This window comes from Heterocephalus glaber, unplaced genomic scaffold (genome assembly GCF_053883595.1).
Source record: "Heterocephalus glaber isolate CG9 unplaced genomic scaffold, H.glaber_assembly_v1.0 deba00001429, whole genome shotgun sequence".
NCBI classification, from domain to species: domain Eukaryota; kingdom Metazoa; phylum Chordata; class Mammalia; order Rodentia; family Bathyergidae; genus Heterocephalus; species Heterocephalus glaber.
The window spans coordinates 3,047,931-3,071,784 of NW_028258294.1; the positions used below are offsets into that span (position 1 = coordinate 3,047,931).

At 33.9% G+C, this 23,854-nt stretch overlaps 1 protein-coding gene and 1 pseudogene across 6 annotated transcripts in view; one reads left to right on the plus strand and one right to left on the minus strand.

Moving 5' to 3' along the window:
- Dlg2 (discs large MAGUK scaffold protein 2) overlaps positions 1-23,854 on the minus strand; it is a 2,046,311-nt gene that overhangs the window by 2,013,888 nt on the left and 8,569 nt on the right. For 2 of the 6 annotated variants that reach the window (XM_087212053.1, XM_087212052.1), the window contains exon 2: positions 22,838-22,992. In XM_087212053.1, coding sequence (XP_087068179.1) covers positions 22,838-22,856 — 19 coding nt within the window. In that variant the 5' untranslated portion in view covers positions 22,857-22,992. Of the gene's footprint in view, positions 1-5,100; positions 5,119-9,923; positions 10,078-22,837; positions 22,993-23,460; positions 23,841-23,854 lie in introns of those variants that run through there. The other 4 variants (XM_087212046.1, XM_087212051.1, XM_087212055.1 and 1 more) reach the window with 4 other exon arrangements.
- On the plus strand, positions 4,846-5,726 carry LOC101711655 (uncharacterized; annotated as a pseudogene).

A 23,854-nucleotide genomic window follows, 5' to 3' on the forward strand; every position in this document is an offset into this window, starting at 1 on the left:
ACCTTTGAATTCTCCTTCACATGATCAATTTTCACTTTCTCCCAATTATAGACAGTACCCAAGTCATACTGTATTACTAACTTTTCTCTTCCATATCCTACACACACACACACACACACACACACACACACACTTTCTCTTTTTCTCACTTCTGTGCTTTTTCTGTGCTTCTATTTCTCCAGTATGAGAATACCCTCCCTAACATCACTCTCTCTCCCTAGAATCAGTGTGCTATGTTGAAAAATATTTTTTGCCAACTAGATCTGGATCTAAAACCTACTTATGTTACGAGTTATTAACCTCTTTGAGCTTCAGTTTCCTCACTGATATTAGAATCAAATAAAAACAATGTATGCACAATGCTTTGCACAATGTCTAGCACATAAAAGCAATTGATAAATCAACTGAAACCCTACATTCCCTTTAGACCCAACTCAAATGTTCTCTCTTCAAAAGCCATCCCTGATGCTAATTTAATCGCTATAATTAACCTTTCCTCCAAACCAGTTTGTGCATACAAATACCACAGGGATCCTTAACATATACCATGTTGTACCAAGACTTCTTGACTAGATGTCTTCATCCTTCACAAAATGAAGTATCCTCGAAAAAGTCACACTATCTGCACATAGTAGGTGATAATTGTCTTGGAACTTTAGAAGCCCTCTCCAACAGTTCTTCTCAACAGAAGCAGTTCTCCAACCTGCCATCTTTAAAAATCGAATATCAACTACAATAACAATAGTTCATATTTACTGAGCATTTTATTTCCCATGATTTTCCTGATTTTTCTTTCCCACAGCCCTTTTCAGATGATGATACTACTTCCTATTTCACAAAAAAACAGAAGACAATTTCCACAAGGTTTTACCATACCATCTACTAACTTACCTGCAATTATACTCATATATTCTGTCTTCCTTTCTGTTACCATAGATCAAATATTTGTGCTTCTTTCAAAGGCCAAGCCCTCTTGATGAATAGATACCTATACAACACTGTCCAATCCCCCAAAAATCATTTTTATTCTCCTTTCAGTCATTCCCAACAGCATAAAAATAAGCTAAACATCAGTGACTTTTAAAATGTTCCTTGACTCTGAGATGGGGATTTAGCTCAGTGGTTCCAGTGCCTGCCTTGCAAGTGCAAGGTCCTGTGTTCGATCCCTGGTACCAAAAAAAAAAAAAAAAGCTCCTTGACTCTCAAATTAACTACAGTCCCTCTTTCTCTGTTCCTCTTTATAACAAAGTTCCTTGAAATATTTACTATCTCCTCTTAGCTTTCCTTTCATACCCTTTTAATATCATTCTATTTCGAGCTTCCTACAATTTCATTAAAAGAACTCTTGTCAGTGTCACCTATCATTTCCATATTTACAAATCCTTTCAGCTGTGAGAGTTATGTCCAACCCAAATTAGTGGACCAAGGGACTGTCTGCATCACCCATCCCCAACCTTAGGCAGCAAAGCTATTAGCAGGCCAGTGCTCACAGATGGGGCTACAGAACTCCTCTCCTCTCCTACTTGGCAGAGACCTGATCTCACCGTGACAGACTCATGTTTTTACTTGCAGTGTGGCTCTAATGCATCCCTAAAGGACTCAAAATATTTAAATATAGAAATGTCAAAGATAACCAGTAAAACTTAACACAACTAAATCTTCCCCAAGACATTGCATAACAAACTTCTCAAAGATGAAAGATAAAGAGAAGATTCTCAAGGAAGCAAGAAAAAAGAAATAAAAAATTCATAGTGATGTCCCAATTCTTCAAACAGCAGACTTCTCAGCACAATCTTCACAGGCCAGGAGAGAGCGGCCTGAGATTTTGCACAGTAGTAAAGGGGAAAAACTGTTAACTGAGAATACTGTGCCCAGCACAGCTATCTTTTAGAAACTAAGGTGGTATAAAGACATTTCCAAACAAAGGCCAACAGGATATATCTCCACCAGGAAGTTTATCAAATTGATAGGATAAGATGTTAATGAATTAAAAAAAACATAGAAAGCATAAAACTTACTGGTAAGAATAGTAATTTTACAAACAAATTCAGAATGCTCTAATATTCCTAAGTGTGGTGTATAAATCAATCATATCTTTAGTTCAAAGAGTAAAAAAAAAACTATTGATAAAACTACAATAATGTGTCATGAGATCAGCAATATAGAAAGACTGAAAATGTGATATCAAAAAGTCAAAGTGTGAAAGAAAATGGAATGCAAATGGAGAATTTACATATTAATATATATTCTCATTATTTTGCTTGTTAGTTTCTTTTCTTATTTTTACAATCATGTTAACATGCCATTGTTTCAAAATAATTTGTTATAATCAAAAGATTTTATGGAAGTCTAATTGCTGCCACAGAGGAAAATATGTAACAGACACCAAAAATGAATAAGCAAAGAATCAGAATATACTAGTAGATTAATTCACTTAATCGCAAAGAAAAATTGTAAGAGTAGAAAGAAAAGAAATAATGTTAGAAAACAAGTTACATAATGGCTGTAGTAAGTCTTTACCTATCAATAATTATCTTGAATGCAAATAATTAACTTATCCAATTAAAAGGTACAGAATGATTGAACGAATAAAAGAAAAAACCCAACTATATGTTGATTACATGGGGCCAGGGATTTAGCTCAGTGGTTTTGCTGCCTGCTGCACAAGCGCAAGGACCCAAGTTCAATCCCCGGTACCAAAAAATAAAGCAGACCCTATTGTTACATGTTGATTACAAGAAACTCACTTCAATTCTAAGGACACACACTGACTGAAAGTGAAGGGATGGCATAAAATATTTCATATAAATGAAATCCAAAAGGAATTATCCAATACTTATATCAGGAAAAGTAGACTTCAGATCAAAAGCAGTAAAGAGAAGGAAAGTTATTATACAATAATCAAGGGATCAATTAAGCAAAAGGAAATAACAATTATAAATATATATGCACCCATAATTGGATTCTCAAATACATAAAGCAAATCTTAATAGACCTAAATGGAGAAAGAGACTTAAATACAGTAGTAGTTGGATACTTTAATACCTCACTTTCAGTAATGGACAGATCATCCAGACAGAAAATCAACAAAGAATCAGAGTTAAATTGCATCCTAGACCAAATGAACCTAACAGACCTCTACAGAACATTTTTTTCCAATAGCTGCAAATTACACATTTTTCTCATCACCACATGAAACATCTTTCAGGACAGATCATATGATAGCCCACAAAACAAATCACAGAAATTTTTAAAACTTGGAATCACCATCAATAAAAGAAAAGCTTTAGAAATTATATAAGTACATGGAAATTAGACAACTTGCTTTCGAACAACCAAGTATCAAGGAAGAGAAAAAGAAGAAAATTTTAAATTTCTTAAATGCAAACAAAAACACAATGTACCAAAATGTGTGGGATATGTGTGGGATACAGCAAAAGCAGTTCTAAGAGGGAAGTTTACAGCAATCCATTAAGAAAAGTAGAAAGATCCCAAATAAACAACCCATCACAACATCTCAGGAACTAGAAAAGCAACAACAAACCAAATCCAAAATTACTAGACTGAACAAAATAATAAGAAACACAGTAAAAATAAATGAAATGATGTTTTAAAAATACAAAAGAATTTGGGAGGTCTGATCTTTTTAAATTCTTTATAGATTCGAGATAGTAGACCTTTGTCTGAGGAAGAGCAGGTGAAGATTTTTTCCCACATTGTGGGTTGTCTCTTCACACTGCTGGTGATTTCTCTTGCTGTGCAGAAGCCTTTTAATAAGAAGAGATCCCACTTGTTGATTGTTTGTGCTAATTCACGGGCAACTGAGGTTTTGTTCATAAAATCTTTTCCTACACCTATGTCTTCAAGGGTTCTACCTAACCTCTGTTCCAACTGGTTCAGAGTTTCTATTTTAATATTTAGATCTTTAATCCATTTTGATTTTAGTTTAGTGCATGGTGAGAGATATAGGTCTAGTTTTAATCTTTGGGAAATTGAAGCCGAATTTTTCCAGCACCATTTATTAAAGAGGCTATCTTTCCTCCAGTGAGGGTGTTTGGCTCCTTTGTCAAAGATGAGATGGCTGAATAAAGTCTTTGTAAATAGGGAAGGGTCAAGGGGGTGAAGGGAGGGCCAGGAATGGGGAAAAAATAAGAACCAAGATGCATTATGTAAAGGTACAATTCCCAATGAGAAATGTAACTGTGTTGTATACCTACAATGTACCAATAAAAGAATAAAAAAAAAAAAATCCAAAAGAATGGGGCTGGGGATTTAGCTCAGTGGTTCCGCTGCCTGCCTCGCAAGCGCAAGAACACAAGTTCGATCCCTGGTACCAAAAAATATACAGAAGATCAATAAATCAAAGACTCAGTTCTTCAAAAGGATAAACAAAATATACAAACCATTATGTGGACTGAAGATAAGATTTTAATAAATAAAAATCAGATATGAAAAGGGAGATATTACAACTAATGCCGCAGAAATACAAAATACCATTAGAGATTATTATGAATAAGTACATGACAATAAATTTGATGATATGGAAAAAATTAACAAATTCCTGAACACATACACTTTACCAAGATTGAATCATAAACAGAAAACCTGAACAGACCAATAACAAGAAACAAGACTGAATAATAATAAAAAGCCTTCCATCAAAGAAAAGCCCAGCATCACATGGCTTCACTACTAAAACTTACCAATCGATTATTTAAAGAAGAATGAATACTAATTCTACTTAAATTAATCCAAAACTTACAAGAGGAAAGAATTCTTTGAATTCTATGAGACTAGCATTAGGTAAGAACATAATAAAAAAAGAAAACTACTGGCCAATATCCTTAATGAACATAGACACAAAACTGTCAACAAAATACTAGCAAATTGAATCCAATAGCATATTAAAAAGATTATTCATTGGAGCTTCTGTGAAAGCAAAATGGAGGGGTGTGTGTCTAACCTAATGGTCTGCAATCTGGCCTATAGTGGGAAGCTGGAAGAGTTGAAGGAGAGCATCCTGGCCAATAAGTCCCTGGCTACTAGAACCGACCAGGACAGCCGAACTGCTTTGCATTGGGCATGTTTACCAGGACATACAGAGATTGTTGAATTCTTGCTGCAACTCAGTGTGCCAGTGAATGATAAAGATGATGCTGGTTGGTCTCCTCTTCATATTGCTGCTTCTGCTGGCCGAGATGAGATCGTAAAGGCCCTTCTAGGAAAAGGTGCACAAGTTAATGCTGTCAATCAAAATGGCTGTACTCCTCTACATTATGCAGCTTCCATAAACAGGCATGAGATTGCTGTCATGTTACTAGAAGGTGGGTCTAATCCAGACGCTAAGGACCATTATGAGGCTACAGCAATGCACCGGGCAGCAGCTAAGGACACTTAGCCTGTGATGAGGAGAGAGTAGAAGAAGCAAAATTCCTGGCATCCCACAGAGCAAGTATTTACATTGAAAATAAAGAAAAAAAGACACCCCTGCAAGTGGCCAAAGGTGGCTTAGGTTTAATAATCAAGAGAATGGTCAAAGGTTAAAGTAGCTTGGATTTACTCTTACTTTATATGTTTTGTTGTCCCCAATGTCCTGGAAACTAATGTACTTGTGCACAAGGCATCATCTGCAAAGGATGAAGTTTTCTTACCTTCAGAATCTTAGTAACATGTTACATTGTTCCTGCTGAGATACTTGTTCTACAACCTGCTTTCCAGGCATTGAATTGTTGAGATTGTTCTACTGTCGTCACATGTTGTTTTCTATTATTGAGTTTTGGTTAATTTTAAGTGAGTGTGTGGCTGTTGTGAATCTTCAGCACCTTTCTGTGTACCTTCTCTCTCCCTCTGAAGCAGAACAACCCAAGTAGCACTAGGCAGGTTCTGTCAGGTGGTTCCAGGTGGATTCTGTATCTTCATATAGTTGAAACACATCCTAACTTGTTTTTCAAGCTCAATCAGAGACCTATACCAAATATTTCCTTTTTTTCCAACTGTAAGGCTTCACTTATTGTTATATATAAATATATATTTATTTAGTAGACCAAATTTTAAGTTGGAGAGTATGCTCTAAAATAACAGAGTACAGTATCCTGTGTACCCATGTGTCTCTTTGATGAGCTGTTTTCCTCCACAAGATGTTTTGTTTTTAAAAAGGAAATTTATGGGCCAGGGATTTAGCTCAGTGGTTCTGCCGCCTGCCTCGCAAGCACAAGGTCCTGAGTTTGATCCCCGGTACCAAAAAAAAAAAAAAAGAAAAAAAAAATTAAAAAGGAAATTTAAAAATACCTATGTTGACTCAACTTGTATTGAAAAGAATGTCCACATTGTTAAAGTATAACAAATATGTATTTTGATTTGTATTTCAGAACTTTAAATGTTAAAACAATTGCACAATTTTTTTTCAACTCAGACATTCACTTAAGCCTTAAAATTCTAAGTAAAGACATTTCTCAGTTGTGGGTAGTTCTAAAGTCGATAAAATTAGTGAAGCTTGAACTGCAACTAAAATCTTGGAAATAATAGTCTTCTGAATTGCCAACTAAATGCAGAGCAAAAGGAAATTAATAAGTGCAAACTTGGGCTCAATTTAGGGAAGCATTTTAAATGATGATTAGTTATAAAGTCTAATATACTCAAAGTGATTCTTCAAATTATTTTTTAATTTGAATTTTAAGCTGTAAATATTGTTTGAAATAAGTAATCCAAGTGAGCCCACAAACTTGTATTAATTTGGGGTCAAAGACTTACTGACAAGTAACTAAAATGAGTTTAGTAAATATGAACTCTGTTGTTTATAAACAAAACCATTTTACATAAATTCTTTTCTGCAGTAGTGAAGATTGATGTTTGGGACATCAGGCAAGTGCTCTACCATTAAGATATACCCCCAGCCCAGGAAAGCATCTCCTTATGAAACAAAAATCTTTCTTTACTCAATGCTGGAGATAGACTAGGTGGTAGGGGAAATAATGTATTTCCAATATTTTTACTGTGATTAAACAGTCAAGTTTTGTCTAATAGGATCTGTTAAGACTAAAGCCCTTTAAATATTGAATTTGTTATCTGAGGTAATAGGCTTTATGGTATAAAAGAAACTCATTCTAATTCCTTAGTATGAGTTCTTCAGTGAGCAATACAGATGGAACCAAGACTGAGGTAATTTGTACACTTAAGTGACTTGTTAACAATATTTGAATCAATGATTTATATAAACTAAGGGTATTAATGGCCTCAAATCCTGACCAAATTGTTACCTGTAGAAAATCTCATACAGGTAAAGCTGACTCGAGGTCAGCATGTTTTAATTCCAAAATGAACTCAAAAAAGATAATTCAATTTTAAAGTTTAACTGAAAGTATAACTTGGAAGAAATGGGTCAATAAAACTGGAAAAATTTATGTTCTTAAGTATCTTTTATAGGGAATTAATAATTTTGGTGAGATTCTAGGTAAATCTACATTCTACTTTAGAATCTTTGACTTAACAGTTTAATTCTCTGACCCTAGTGTTTTGATTTCCTGTTTTTCAATTATACCAACTACAATGAATTTTTTATGCAGCTTTGAAAAAAAGTTTTTTAAAAAATGTAAAGATTATTCATCATGATCAAGTAGGATTCATCCTAAGGATACAAGTATGGTTCAATATACACAAATCAATAAATGTGATATACCACATCAACAGAATGAAGAACAAAAGGCCTATGATCGTCTCAAAAGATACAGAAAAGTCATGTGATAAAATTCAACATTCTTTCATGATAAAAATGCTAAACAAATCAGGTACAGAAGGAACGCATCTCTATCTAATAAAAGCCATTTAAAATGAGTAAATAACTAACATTACAATGAATAAAGAAAAGCTAAAAGCTTTCTCTCTAAGATCTGAAGCAAGAAAACTATGTCCACTTCAACCATTTTTATTCAGTATCATTCCGGAAGTCCTAGCCAGAGCAATCAGGTAAGAAAAAGAAATAAAGGGCATCCAAATTAGAAAAGAAACCGAATTGTCACTGTTTGCAAATAACGTTTTATGTATAGAAGACCCCAAACCTTCACTAAAATTAGGAAAAATAAATGAATTCAGCAACATTGTGGGATATAAAATCAACAAAAAATCAGTAGCACTGCTATATGCCAATAGTGAATTCTCTGAAATAGAAATCAAGAAAGAAATATCATTTACAATAGCTACAAAAATTATCTAAGAGTATATCTGACACATGAAAGATCTCCACAATGAAAATTACAAAATTTTGATGAAAAAAATTGAAGAGGTCACAAAAAAGATATCCTGTGTTCGTAGATTGGAAAAATCAGTATTGTTAAAATGTCCATGCTATTCAAAGTGGTTTACAGATTCAAATATAATCTCTATCAAAACCAATGACATTCTTCACAGAATTTTTTTTAAAGTTCTTGAATTTACATGGAACCAAAAAACTAACTGAATAGCCAAAGCCATCCTGAGCAAAAATAACAAAGCAGGAAGCATCATGCTATCTGACTTCAAAACATACTACAACTGTAATAGACAAAAACCACATGGTAGCAGCATAAAAACAGACATACAGACCAATTGAACAAAATACCCTAGAAGCAAACCCATACATCTACAGCAAACTGATTTTGACAAAGGTGCTAAGAACACACATTGGAAAAAGGACAATCATTTCAATAAATTTCCTCAGGAAATTGGAGGCCCATATGAAGAATGAAACTAGATCCCTATCTCTTACCAGTTACAAAACGCAACTCAAAATCAATGAAACATTTAAATATAAGACATGAAACTATTGGAAGAAGATGGAAGAAAACAGAGAAAACAAAACTTTGGAATGGGCAAAGACATTTTGGAAAAGACTCCAAAAGCACAGAAAACATAAAAAATACACAAATATGATTACATCAAACTAAAAAGCTGCACAGAAAAGGAAGCAATCAAGAGTAAAGAGACAAACAAAATGAGAGAAAAAGTGTGCAAACTATATATCTGACAAAGGGTTGATATCCAAAATATATAAGAAACTCTAAAACCTCAAGACCAAAATAACAAAATAATCTTATTTTAAAACTGGCAGTAGATCTAAGTAAACATTCCTCAAAAGAAGACATATAAATGGTCAACAAGTTATGAAAAAATGTCCAACATTATTAATCATCAAGAAATTGTTAATGAAAACTAAAACGAGGTATCACTTCACCACAGTAAGAAGGCTTATTATAAAAAAGACTAAAGATAACAAGCGCTGGTGACAATATGGAAAAAGGGACTCCCTGAAAACTGTTGGTAGGAATTAAATTAGTCTAGCCATTATGGAAAATACTTTGGACATTACTCAAAACAAAACAAATAGAAGGACAATATTATCTGTCAATCCTACTACTGAGAATATAATCAAAGAAAAATAGATCAATATATCAAAGAGATATTGCACACTCGTGTTCATTGTAATGCTACTCCCAATTACCAAGAAATGGAAACCACTGATACATTTATCAGCTGATGAAATACAATGTGGTACACACACACAGTGGAATACTATTCAACTGTCAAAATAATGCAATTCTGTGATTTGTGTCAACATGGATGAAACTGGAACTTATGGTAATAAGCTAGGAACAAAAACACACATGCCACATGATCTCACTCATATGTGGAATCTACAAAGAATGATCTCATAGAAGGTGAGAATAGAATAGTGGTTCCCAGAGGTTAGGGAAAGTAAGGGTGGGAGACAGATGGGGAAATGTTGGCTAATGGCTAATGAGTTATACACAGGAGTAGGAAATTGCGGTGTGTTATTGTAGAGTGACTATAGAGAACAATAATGTACTGTATATTTGAAAAAGCCAGTAGAAAGGATTTTTAGAAGTTTTTATCATAAAGAAATGGATTTGAGGAAATAAATACAGTGGTACCTCGGTTCACAAACTTAACTTGTTCCGCGATTCTGGAGAATATGGCCTTATTTCTGTTCTTGGGGATAAGACGGTCGAGGTCGAGCTCATCACCTGATGTGCAGTTTGCAAACGGAAGCAAATTTTTGCTGAACACTTCTGTTTGCAAATCGAACTGTTAACAAACAGAAGAGTTCGTGAACCCAAGTATTACTGTTTTCCTAATTTGATTTAAATACTGTGCAATGTATATATTATTGAAACATAACATGGTATCCATTTAACTTGTACAATTTTTATGTTTTTATGTGTAAATAAGGGACTCCTCAATTTTAAAATAAGATATATTAACAAAGGATGGGATATGCTAATACATGCTAATACATTTGTATGAAACTTTAATTTTTAAAAATGCCTTCATACTTCATGTATATATTTTTAATAATTCTGGATCAGGAAGAAATATTTTAATCCCCATTTTCTCAATAATTAAACAATCAGCAGTTTCTCTGAAATAATAGTGATTCATTGGCCTCACATTATAACCTATTCCTACCTACTACTTACAATTGTAATAATGCCACAATTATACCATTCCTCCCTCAGTACTTATATATACTTTGGGGCTTTAATCATATTGACTATCTTTAATGCCTAAAGCTTTAGTATTTTTAATTCATTTGTTACACAGATACTTTCTTTAAAACTTACTAAAAACCAGACACCTTTTTCTTCTCTCCTCTCTTGATCTTACTCCCTTCCCTTGGCTTTCTCTTCCCCCTCCCCCAATTACAACTTTAAGTTCTTTTTTACTTTGGTAGCATTTTTGGTAGTGTTTTAGTCTTTTATTATTATAAAGAGAAATTCCTTAATATTATATTAATAACTATTCCATAATCACATGTAAAATATAAATTGCTCACTGAGGGGACTTTCACTCATTCATTCAATGAGTACTGAATAAATATCCAGGAAAATATTGTATTGATTCAAAACAGATATCTTCTAAACCAGAAACATTTACTATGCCTCTCATCTCTGTATAAGAAAAATCTGACACAAAAAACAAAATGCTACAATATAAGAAAAAAACAAATGATCATATATAATCAAGTCTCTCAGAATTGTGGCTACTCTTTTATACTTCTCTTGATTATTGAAAATGATTATCGTCTGGTGTCAATTCTATTATGCCTTTCAACTCCTTCTACTTAAATTTTTATTTATGATTTATGATAGTTTAATCTAAAGAAAGACTGCTATATAAAGATGATAAATTAAACAAAAGAGACAAGATGACAATGATCATGTTATAAAGTCAAAAACCCCTAGCAAGATCTTCATAAGTTGAATAAAGTAGAAAGTTAAGAGAATGAGGGGCCGGGGATCTAGCTCAGTGGTTTCGCCGCCTGCCTTGCAAGCGGAAGGACCTGAGTTCGATCCCCGGTACCAAAACAAAAACAAACAAACAAAAAAAGAGAATGAGCCAAATAAGTCAGGACTAACAACTTATGTTCAAATAGCCAGGTATAAATGCAGAATTTTTCACCTGAATTGTTGATAGACTTGCCTCAATTCTTCCACTTTCTTCATTAAAGCAAATCTACTTTTGTATGACTCCTGAATCTATTTAAAGAAAGAAACTAAATTTGGACTACCTGAGGACAGGAACAGGAAGAAATGGAGGGGTACCATTTTTTTTAAATGAGAAACTTCTGCATGATATATGCAATCATAGTATTGAGAGAATGTTACATAACTGGCATTGTAGGTAATTATATGTCTATTAAGTAAGGCTCAACCTATTGTATTTGGTTTAAAATAGCATTGAGAACATTGTAAATATTTTGGGATGGGTAATTTAAACTTGAAACAGTGAATAGCAATAATGCCAACAAATGAAGTTTTAGAAAGAACAAAAGGTTAACACATAAAATCATTTTCCATGGCTAAAAACAGGAAGAAGTACAGAATACACAGTGGTCTCACTAGGAAAACTAATATCAAAGTATAATAGAAGCATTTAGAACAATGAAATTACACAAATTTATTTGGTTTCTTTATAATTTACATGCATTATATAAGCTAATCCTCAGCACTTATAAACTATGTCTATTATACATAAAAGTGAAATTCATAAATCCAATACCACACAGCTATTAAAAAATAGATTTGGAGGTTAATCCTAACACTTTTGATTCCAAGTATGGTGCTCTCTCCACAATACTACTCTTAATCCTACAAAACTAGAGTAGCATGTTTCTATAAACATGTTTTTATAAATACGTTCTATAAACATCTTTCTACAAACACTTGACCAATCATACAAAAATATTACTGAATTCTAGAATCTAGAGTAATGAATAATTTTCATGTGTTTATTAAAATAAAAATTACATTCATAACATTAATAAAAATAGTCTTACTATTGTAAGTCTGATAGAGAAAAGTTCAGTCATTAATCTAGGTCTTATTATCTTACTGTGTTTCAGACACTTGGAACACAGTACTGAAGAAGATAGGCAAGGGTCTAACTTCCCAGAGATTTTAGTCTGAAAGTAAATATAATTAATAGAATAGTTTAACAAAATAAAACTAAAGGTAGTAATGCTATGATGAGGTACCAGAGGCTATGGTTACAGAGAGTAAGTTGGTAGAATACATACTATGTTAACGAATTTGGCCTTTTACCTAAGGATGAATGACAAATCATACAAGTTTGGTTTTTTGTTTGTTTGGGGTTTTTTTCCCCCAGCACTGGGGATTGAACCTAGGGCCTTCACACTGAGCTACATTCCCAGGCACTCCATTTTTTGAGAAAAAGTCTCACTAATTTGCCCAGATGGGACTTGAATTTGTGATCTTCCTCAGTGCTGGGATTATGGGCATGTGGCACTGCACCAGATGCCATGGAAAATTTTTAAATGAAAGGGACCATGACCATTTTTTAGTTTTAGAAATATTATTTTAATTACATGTTAATGACAGGGTGATATATAGAGAAAAACAAGAAATATGTTTTCTTCAGGCCATTTTTAACAAATCCAAAATTGAACAGTCATAACTTTTATCAGTACTAATTAGACATGACTAGAAAATAAAAATGTTATAAAGAAGTATATATAAGTGCTTAATTCTTATTGTTGATGTTACTTTTTTTGTTATATTGCCAAGTCAAGGATATTCTTATGAAAATAAATAATGAATACCAATAGAAAAATTACTCTTGTGCCAGGTTCTTAAAAGGAAGATTTTAATATTAAAATTTACAATTCAAGATAACACAACAAAGGTATCATTTTATTACTTACAATGCTGGCTAGCACTTGCTAAGCAATGTTAAGTATTCTGCACAGATCATCTTTTTTTTTTTCTTCCTTCATTTATTTATCTATTTATTTATTTATAGAGACAGGGTCTCGCTTTGTGGCCTTGAACCGTGTAACCCAGGCAGACCTTGAACTTGTGGTGATCCTCCTGCCTCAGCCTCCCAAGTGCTGGTATTACAACGATACCCGGCATGTTTTTAATATTCTATATTCCCAACTTATCCTTTCTCAAATCGTCTCAATTAGCAATATTCTACTGTATATTCAGTAGTCAGACAGAACACAGACACAAAAAAAGAAAAAAATCTACGTAATTTAAAGGTTTGAAACTTACTGGTGTAACTTCTCATACTTCGTGGGGTAGGAGGGGAATAAAAGAATTGAGATGTGTTATGTGCGTGTACAGTTCCCCACAATGAATGGAATCACTGTATAATGCAAATGTACTAATAAAAAAATTTTTAAATAAATAAAATGCTTTCTACATCTTAAAAAACCCTCTGGTGTATGAGCTGAGCGATGGCGCCTGGGTCCTCCCTGCTGGGCCGCTGGAGAAGCCCTGAAAGGGGCTCCGCAATGGGGCTGCTGTGCAAACGTCACAGCCTGCGTCCCAGCAGCGGTGCCTGGGGAAGGGTGGGGTGGCCCAGTGCAGCGAACCTCTGGCACACGTGTCGATTTTCTTTTTGTTGTTGTTGTTCCAGGGATCGAACTCAGGACCTTGTTGTACATATCATCTTATTTAACCTGCCCAAGAATACTAAAAACTACTGTTAAATATATTTTGCAAATGAGGTAAATTTAGACTGAGAGAAATGAAATAACTTGTGTATGTTAGTCACTTTTCCATCACTGTGAGAAAACACCTGAGGAAATCAACTTGAAGGAAAGTTCAGTCCATGGTCACTTAGTTCTATTACTTTGAGCCTGTGAGGGGCAACACATCATTGTGAAAGCATGTGGTAAGAGAAATCTCTTCATTTTATGGCAGCCAGGAAGCAAAAGAGAAAGGAAGGGGCCAGGGTCCCAGTGTTCCTTTCCAGGGCATGTTCACAAGGACCCTCTACTAGGTTCCTCTAATGATTTCCCCGCTTCCCAACACTGCCAAGCTGACAACAAAGCCTTTAGCGTATGGGCTTTTGGGAACCTTTAAGATCCAAACCATAGCATTGCCCAGAGATACACAACCAGTATATGCTGAAATGAGGACTCAAGGTCTAGTGATGGAAAACCTTTTAGAGACGGAGTACCCAAACTGCAACTTTCAACCCACTTATTTATCACAAAGTGCCAATATTGTAATTAAATCTGAATACTGAGGTTTTAGTTTAGAAAAAACAACGCATACCTTTGGCTCACATGCTGACAGAGAAGGCTCTGCATGCCTGCTGCAGTGCACATGCCATAGGTTCACAACCACTGCTCTAGTCTATCTGATACCAAAGCCCCATACTTGTAAGTATTATTCCATATTGTAACTTGGCTTCTTGAGGAAGAATCATGAGTTTGTTTCTTCTGTAATTGCACTTAGTAATTATAGTTTACCACCATCACCCCCTGAATTTAATGTAGTTTAACAAACACCTTTTGATCAAGATACTTCTCCTATTGAAATAAAGACATTATTATAAAATGGTGGATTTATATTACTCTTTTCAGATAACTCATACTTTAAATTCTCTACAGAACTGCTGAAGAAAGGAGGATGATAGCAAATTGCTAAGTAAAATCGTCATTTAGGTATATATTGAAATATGCATCACTCCAGTTTTAACAAACCAGAAAAAGGGAAGAAAAATAAACAAATACAATTTGGAAACCCAAGCATGGTGGTGCACACCAGTAATCTCAGCACTAAGGAGGCAAGGGGATCTTCCAAACTTCAAGCCCAGCCTTGGCTACAACTTGAATTCGAGGCCAGCCTGAACTAATTACATAAGCAAGACCCTGTCTCCAAAAAAAAACCAAAATAACAAACAAAAAAAAAGAACCTAAATAGTAAGGGAAAATGGCCAGACTTGAAGCAGATCCTGGAGACTGCAATCATTTTGTATATATTCAATGGTTTTACAACTTGCTCTATTATCTATAGAAAAGAAAAAAATACTCATGAGAAATGTTACCATTATCTGGAGGGGAAAAAAAGCATGGTATGACATTTTCTATTTGTGATCAGATGTGTCACTGCAATTTCTGGGCAGGGTTACTCCAGAAACTGACAAGGAAGCTAACCCCATACCACCAATGGAAAGGGACTCTGACTCTGAACATTACTTTTCTCTTCCTCAGACATCCCTCCCCCCAAAAAAAGTATTCTAATGGTAATCATCTTTGTAGCACCTTCTTATTTACAAACTTTTATATGTGTCTTGATTTAATCCTCACAATAATCCTGAGGTATTATTAGTATATTTATGTTTTAAAATGAAGAATTTAAAGCTCAATAGGTTTATATTCTTTAGATGACCTAAGACAGCTGATGGTAAAGACTGGATTTCAACCCTATACTCCCCTCTACTACCCATAATGTGAGTCATTTTTTCAAAGAACATCACACCTCACAGTGAAAAGAGCATTGGATAAGCTTCTGGTCCTAATTCTATCACTAACTAGCTTTGTAAAAGCAAAGTTTATATATATCTATAAATATATAGATATATATGGAAAAGGAGCCACATATAATGAAAACAAAAGAGATACTAAACCCATTTTTAAAAAGGAAAGTGAAGTTCAGAAGAGCATGACACAGGTTACCAGGTGGCATCAACATAAAGCGTGTATATTCTATTTTACAGGCAGGACATGAGCACTTCGAGAAAGTAAGTTTTTTCTCTCCCTACATTTCACCATTTCCTTTCCTCTTATTTAAGCAGATAACAGCCTCAGTACTTATTACCTCTGGGGAGATATATATCAGGACAAAAAGAAAGGATATCTTTAAAGTTATTTCAGTTTTATTTTCCAAAAGCCTAAACCCTCACAATAAGAGCTTGTTACAGAAATGAAAGAGATTCTCAGACACAGGCAGAGAGTGACTTCTTCCAGCCCCTCCCTCGTCAAGAAAGTTTTTCACAGCTGAAAAAAAAAAGAACAGAGAGAAGTCTTTGAATCCCAAAGTAACAAGAATCTAGGATCTGCTTACAGTGAGCCCTGCCTAGAAGACAGCAAGAGCCCTGAGGAATGGCATCATAATACCTCCAGGTAAACAGAAACACAGAAATCAGAACTACAGAGGAACAGAAGTCCATAATATGAAAGTAGTAAATCTCTGCCAGACCAGAAAGTTGTAGGGTGAGGCACAACAATTCCTCCCTCAGAGGAATTGTTGAAATATGCACCACAAATATGTTGTGGTATACATAGGATCAATGACTAGAGTAGCCCCCATTCCAGATGAAATCCTATCTTCACCCTAGTGAAGTAAGAAAAACCTCTTAGGATTAGAATCATTTTTTTCTTTTTCAGTTTTTATTTTTTAGTAGTACATGCTGGCAGTACACAATGATCACATTCCTTGTTGGTACATGTATGTATTACATCTCAATTCTTTTTTCATCCCCTTCTCTTCCTTCCCCTCCCCCTTCCCTCCATCTCTTGATGGATTGGAATTATTTTCTCCATTACTCAGTAGCTAAGACTAAAAACTAAATTTGGAATATGAAAAAGAAATGGATATTGCTTATATACTTAAACTTATATGATTTCTGATCTTGTCCCTTTTTCTAGCAGTCAGGTCTTCTAACTACTGGTCTAAGTTTTATTCCACTGTAGTATCACTACTATTGATAATTATGATGATAATGATTATATAGGATGTGATGGTATAATTCAAGGCATAGAAAATAATGACCTGAAACAGCATCTTACCATTCCACATTGACAGGTAAACTTCTACTCAGCTTTTGTATCTCATCTTAAACATCCCTAGATGAGCTTGAGTCCTCATTTGTCTCCATGACATAGTATGTTAACATCATCAAACATTACAATTTCTTCCACAACTGCCTTATTAACAAATTTTATAAATCATAAAGACAGAGACTGAATATCATTTGTCACTGAAAAACACATATCTGGCACAATACCCAACCCATGGGAGGCACGTAAAAAAATTCTTGTTGAATGGACAAATGATTGAATAAATAAACAGAAGTAAAGCTAATGACTTAAATACATATATGACCTTACCATTTAAAATAATTTTACCTTATTTATTGCCTATTAAAGATTTTAAGTAGATTAGAATCTAATAGGTTCCTTCCAAATCTTATCATACTTTGAATGATAAAGATATCACTGTGCTTCAAAATGACAGCCCCTCCCCCAGTAAAAGCCTCAGAATCTTACAGAGTTAATAAGGCCTGAATGGCTAGCAAGATGGTGTCATCAGAAGAAACAGGATACAAAATCTTACTCATCATCTTTGAAAGTTTAAATTTAATAATTCATTTTCACAGGATTATCCACCTCTACATCATTCCTCTGATCTTAAAGCCTAAAATAAATGGGGTTAGGAGAGCTGTTTCATAATAGAGGTGATTTGGCCATAATTCTTGAAATAGCTTTGAGAAATTTACTAAAAATTGAAGCCAGGCAGAAAGCTTACTAGTTGGAATTCAGAATGACTGACTGGACAGAAGAGACTGTAAAACTCATGACTTTTGCTGACAAAGCAACCTACACTGAGGCTACAAAGCCCTCACGTCCTAACTACCACAAATCCCTGAGCAGAAATTGTAGCAAGGGAATAGGTCCTCTTCCCCCAATTAAAAAAGAAAAAAGAAAAGCTGTTATGCACTTTACCCTTATACTAAAAAACATTTTATAATCATTGACATGGTAATGGTAAATGGTTAGAAATTAGAAAATATAAAAATGCATAATTAAGAGCAGTATTTTTATAGTTTACTACATAAAATGTTATATAATATAGGGGGAGTTATTTATTGAGAAGCATGAATAAATTTAATGCCTTAATTTAATATTTCAAAAATTCAATGTTTTGCATATATCTCACTGAATAGACTTTCTAAGAAAGTAAGCAATAACAGACCTAAAGGAAAAATCAAATATTCTATTATGAATGGAACACTTAAGTAGTTTCCTCTAAACCTAGAAGTTCATACATCTTATTGTATCAAGTCATTAGTATATAATTTGCATACTTTCCCAATACATAAATAAAATCAATTAACAAATTATATTACCTCCATTCCTATTGTTTGCTTCATAGCATATACCTAATCAGTAGTTGAACACAAAAATATTATCTTATTCCCCTATCCAGAATATCCAGAATGTTCTCTCCTTATGCCTCCTAGATTGATGAATATTTTCCAACATCAAGAATCTATGGTTTCATGATTTCCAATAGCTCTCTCAACCAATGTCAAGATGACTCTTTCAGAGAATTTTAAATCTAAAAAAGATCTTCAGTAAATTATTTATTTTACTTCGAGTTACAGAAATTGAAAACCTTTGATAACTATTTTTTCTAATCCCTTCTGTGAAGATCCAAGGCTTACCTTTTTTGACTTTTATTACCTGTAAGGGAAAAATCATTTCACTATCTACATAAACCACTGGCATTACAAATATGAAAGTTCAAATACAAATTTGGCAAAATGTATGCAAAAGGGATACAGGAGCCACTCAGGAACAGTCAATAAATTCAGATGCAAATTTTTCCCTTAATTTACTCTGGAAAAAAGTTTTAAGTGTAAGAAAAGCTAGAGATGGAAAGAGTACATACAGATAATGAGAGATAAATGTAAATTAGTGAGATACTACATGAAAGAAATTAACCACAAAGCTCTGGAAACAAAAAAATTGAAATTAGAAAACTTCAGAGAAAGAAGCAAAATAGTCCTAAGATCCCCTCCAAGAAAGAAAAAAATAAAAACAAAAATGGACACTTTTAGAAAATATACAGTCAGGCTGGGAATTTAGCTCAGTGGTTCCACTGCCTGCCTCGCAAGTGCAAGGTCCCAAGTTTCATCCCTGGTACCAAAAAAAAAAAAAAAAAAAAAAAGTATACAGTCAACCAAAAGTAAAGATATAAAAAACTGTGAGCCCCCCAAAAATCTCAATTTCAAGGGTGCCCATAGATATATGACAGCATCATGTTTCAGAATTCTAAAGATGTATTTTTCAGCTCCTTTTCAAAGATACAACATTAAAACATATGGCTGAAAATGATAGTATTTTACTTTCAGTAAGTAGTAAAAATCTGTTTATACATGCTCCATTATATCACCAAAAACAGTTGGAAAAAAATTCAAAGGAAATAAAGATTCATAAAATAACATCAGATAGACCGAAAATATCAGTTTAAAAGACTCTTAGAAGTTGGAAACATTTAAAAACAGAAATGAAATGAATATTTATCTCAAATATTAAAGCAATTACTTTTTCACATATTTAATGACAAATCAAAAATATTCAAAAATAAAATTATATTGTACTAAAAACTTCTATTAAAGCACATTCTATCCTTAAAACAGCCAACTGTCTGCTGAAAATACAGAGAAGGACACAAATATTAATAACTTTTTTGTAGTTGTATTGACTCAGTATGAAATCATGTCAATTTAATTCAAGATGTCTTATTGAAATAGCCTTTTACAATCCACTAATCTTGTATCATATTATAAAATGCTAATTTAACTTATCTTAGATTGGCTTTAAATTTTCACAAAATAAAATGTCTTATTGTCCTAATGGTGTTGGGAGCAAAAATCAAGTCACTTTGCAATGGGAAGAGGACCAAGAGATGGAAAGTGGGGAGAAGGGAAGGGAAAGGAAAGCAAAAAGAATTAAGATGTGCTTATGTATATATACCAACTCCCCAGGATAAATGTAAACATTATGTACTGCAAACATGTACTAATAAAAAAAAAAAGAGTGAAATAACAGTACTTGGGGAAAAAAGTTGTTACTGTAGATAACAGAATCCTGGGAGAAGGGGGGAGCTGTTGAGGAAAAAAAAATCTTTAACAGTGAAATGGAAGAGTCTTTTGTTGATAACCTGCGGAAATGTGAAGGGGGTGGAGGGGGTAGAAAGTAATGTCCTAAAGCAAAAGACAAAGTTTAAAGTATAGCAGTTTCAGCTGATCCAAGAGCAGTCAGGAATAGAACCTAGAGATTGGCTTGGTGAGATTTTACACTCATTCCCACTTCCCACCATAGTTGCATGTTATTAATCACAAGTCTGGCTCTTCCGTGACATAAGTCTACGTTAAACTCTAAAATATTTGTTTTTCCTATAGAAACAGATATAGCAAATAAATGGAGATAGTAAACTTAGTCAATTAAAAATATAATGCCCATGTAATAATTTGTTTGGCTAATTATATATAATATTCAAAATATATATCTCAATACAATTTTGAAAATTAAAAATAAGATAAATTATTTCTTTAGAGAAGTTCATAAAGTGAAGTACATAAGGAATATATTTCAGCATAATATAGTAAAAACATACATCCATTTTGCAAAGTAGAATTTGTTGATTCTTTTGAAATTTTGTTTTTTGGGCAGATTGATTTTCTTAAAAGTGTCTCACTATGTAGTTCAGGCTAGCTTTGAACTTCCAATGATCCTCCTGCTTCAGCCTCCCAAGCGCTGGGGATTACAGGCATGTACCACTATGCCCAGCTTCTTTTGAAATTTTGATGTGTTACATCAATCCATTGTTAAAGAAGAAGCAAGAGAAGAGGAAAGAAAAAGAAAAGAGAAGAAAGAACAAAGAAGGAATGTCTCCATAATACTTTTTCATAATGTATAATTTTCAGTAATGTGTCATAAATTTCTGTAACAATTCCTGACAGTAAAGGTGAAAACTTTTAAGAAACTCAGTCTATTGGTTTTAGAAACCTTAAGCTCACCCTTAGTTGTTACATTTATAAAATCAATTGTGCCTCCTCCTCTTCCTTCCCATGTACCTTTTGGTCCCTTTCTCTTTTTCTCCTCTTCCTTCTCTTTTCCTCTTTCCACTCTTACTCCCTCTTTCTTTCTCTCTCTCTCTCTCACACACACACAAACACACACACAAATGCATAAAGTATTTAATTTAATTTAATTACTAGTCCAAGATAATAAAGTAATCCCAAAGGACTGTCTAGATAAATGGTAGAAATAGTAAAAAACACTGAGTTGGGCCGGGGATTTAGCTCAGTGGTTTCGCCACCTGCTGCACAAGCGCAAGGACCCAAGTTCGATCCCCAGTACCAAAAAAAAAAAAAAAAAACACTGAGTTAAATAAATCTAAGAACCATATCTTTTATTCATTACATCCCCCAAACCATTATTGTTCAGATAAATAGGGCCAGGGATTTAGCTCAGTGGTTCCCCCGCCTGCCTCAAAAGCTCAAGGACCCGAGTTCAATCCCCAGTACCAAAAAAAAAAAAAAAAACAGATAAATACATTGTGTCAGATCTGGATAGGTTGTGGTTCTAAAATTTCAGCAAGTTTACTTCTTCAGTGATATTATAAGGAGCAGCAAAGGAAGAAAACAATCCAAGTCTGAAAAGCCAGTGTGCAAAAAGCACAATTCTTGGTGTTTAAAATGTTTTATATTCCACTGTCCCTTTCTACACATACCAGCTTGGATAAAAGCATCTCAGTGACTAAAATTTTTCTCAGTGTATCTTCCAAATCCACAAGTAGAAGGATTAAACACCATACAGAGCCAGGATGCACTTTAGCATACAGTTTAGGCTCTGGTTTCAGATTATAGCAACTCATATCACTGAACACCTTGAGTCTATGTTACTCAAGTATAGTAGAGTTCAAGGGTATTAGTATAAATTTTGATTCAAAACTATCCAGAAATCTTCATAATCTCATGTTTCCTATCAGGTTAAAAAAAATCTGGGTTCACCAGACTCCTTTTGAAAGTTAACCTGGGATAGATATAAGCTAAATTAAACCCCTAAAGTTTGGCCTATAATAAACTATGTTTCAGAAACCAACTGAATCTTGATCAGTTTTGAGTAATAAAAGTTGTTGAAGGAGAGAAAAAACAGGTGTGTGCCTCAATTAGACAATTTGACAATCATGTTACTGATTAATGGATGTACAGTATCTGAAAAAGCACATTACCAAAGTTGCACTTTATCACAAAAATGAAGATTTACATTAGACTAAATCCAAATATGAAATCTATTTTAATCAAAGATAAATGGTAAAGCTATAATTTTTCCAATGTCAACAAAATTACTCTTTTGTAACTATGTAACTAGCTCAATTAATATTAAACCCTTGGGGAAGAGCTCTATTGTACAAAGTTCTTTTTAAAAGACTGTTTAAAAGTAAGTTTTAATAAGCTAAGAAAACAAGATAAAGATACAAAATCTATAGTACTCATTACAAATCGTGATGCATCGTGATATAGACAGCCTGGTTTATGAAATTACAATTGTCTACAAATTCTAGTCTTAGTTCATTTTACTATAGCAAAATATTACTGAATGATGTAACACTTAAAAGATATTATTACAATAAATATTTCCCAAAATCAAGGCAAAATTTTACTCTCCAATGGAATACAACTGAAATTACAAATAATAGAACCAAGAAAAGCAACCATATATTAGGACATAGCCCACCTTTCCTCCTGACTGGCATTCTTGGGTCTTTCCTCTGCCACAGGACTCAAGATCTCTTCTCAAATCTCTGCTGGATCCAGCTGGATTGAGGCCACGAGCCAGGTAACTGTTGAAAACCACTTCACTGTTCGGTTTTAAAATCCAGGCTGAGTCTTCTATTTTAGATAAAGAAAATAAGGATGTACGTTTTCCCCAACTAAACTTTGTATTGCTCACAGAGTAGAGAAAAATCACTTTTGAGTTTTTTCAAGTTTTTCAATTTTTATAAAATACGTATTACTTTTTAAAAGCTGAGAAAACTATTGTAAGCATAGAAAACGTTATTAAAACTCTTCAGGCAGCAACATTTTTGGAAGCCCAATGTCTAACTCAATTAAGGCACAAACCAAATTTAGACAGCTGTCTCACTACTTTATATATGATCAAATTCAATGATGAAATGGTTGATGACAAAAATCCTCATTTCTTAGAGAAAAAATTAACTCCTCCCTTCAAAAAATACTTTTAAAAGTCTCTTTGACTTTGGTCTTTAAAAACATGCGGGAGTTTGAACAGTTTTGTGGGGTAGAACACAGATTTAAAGGCCCCCTTCTATTTAATGAACCAGAAGTTCCAGATCTCACCCCCCTCAGTAAGACAGGATCCAGCTTGCTGTCACTTTCATTTTTTTCTTCTGTGCTCTCCAAGCCCAGAAGGCTTGATCCTTACTTAATGCCCCTCTGATTCTGATCCTCCCATGTATTAACCAAGAGGATTGAAAAGAAGGAAAGCAATCCCTTGGCATGGAGACCTTAAAGTGACAATGCAACTCAATGGGCACTTGATGCAAGATGAGTTGGCGAAGCAGATTTCTTCACACTGGAGTCATTCACATCATGCTATCTCTTCGCATCCAGCAGCTCCCTATCCGGCGAGGAAAATCACTGAGACTGTTCGAGAGGAGAAACCAAACCTTCCCCAAAAGGTGTTTGCAGAGATGCTGTAGTAGTATTAGGCATGCATAAGCTATGAAAACGG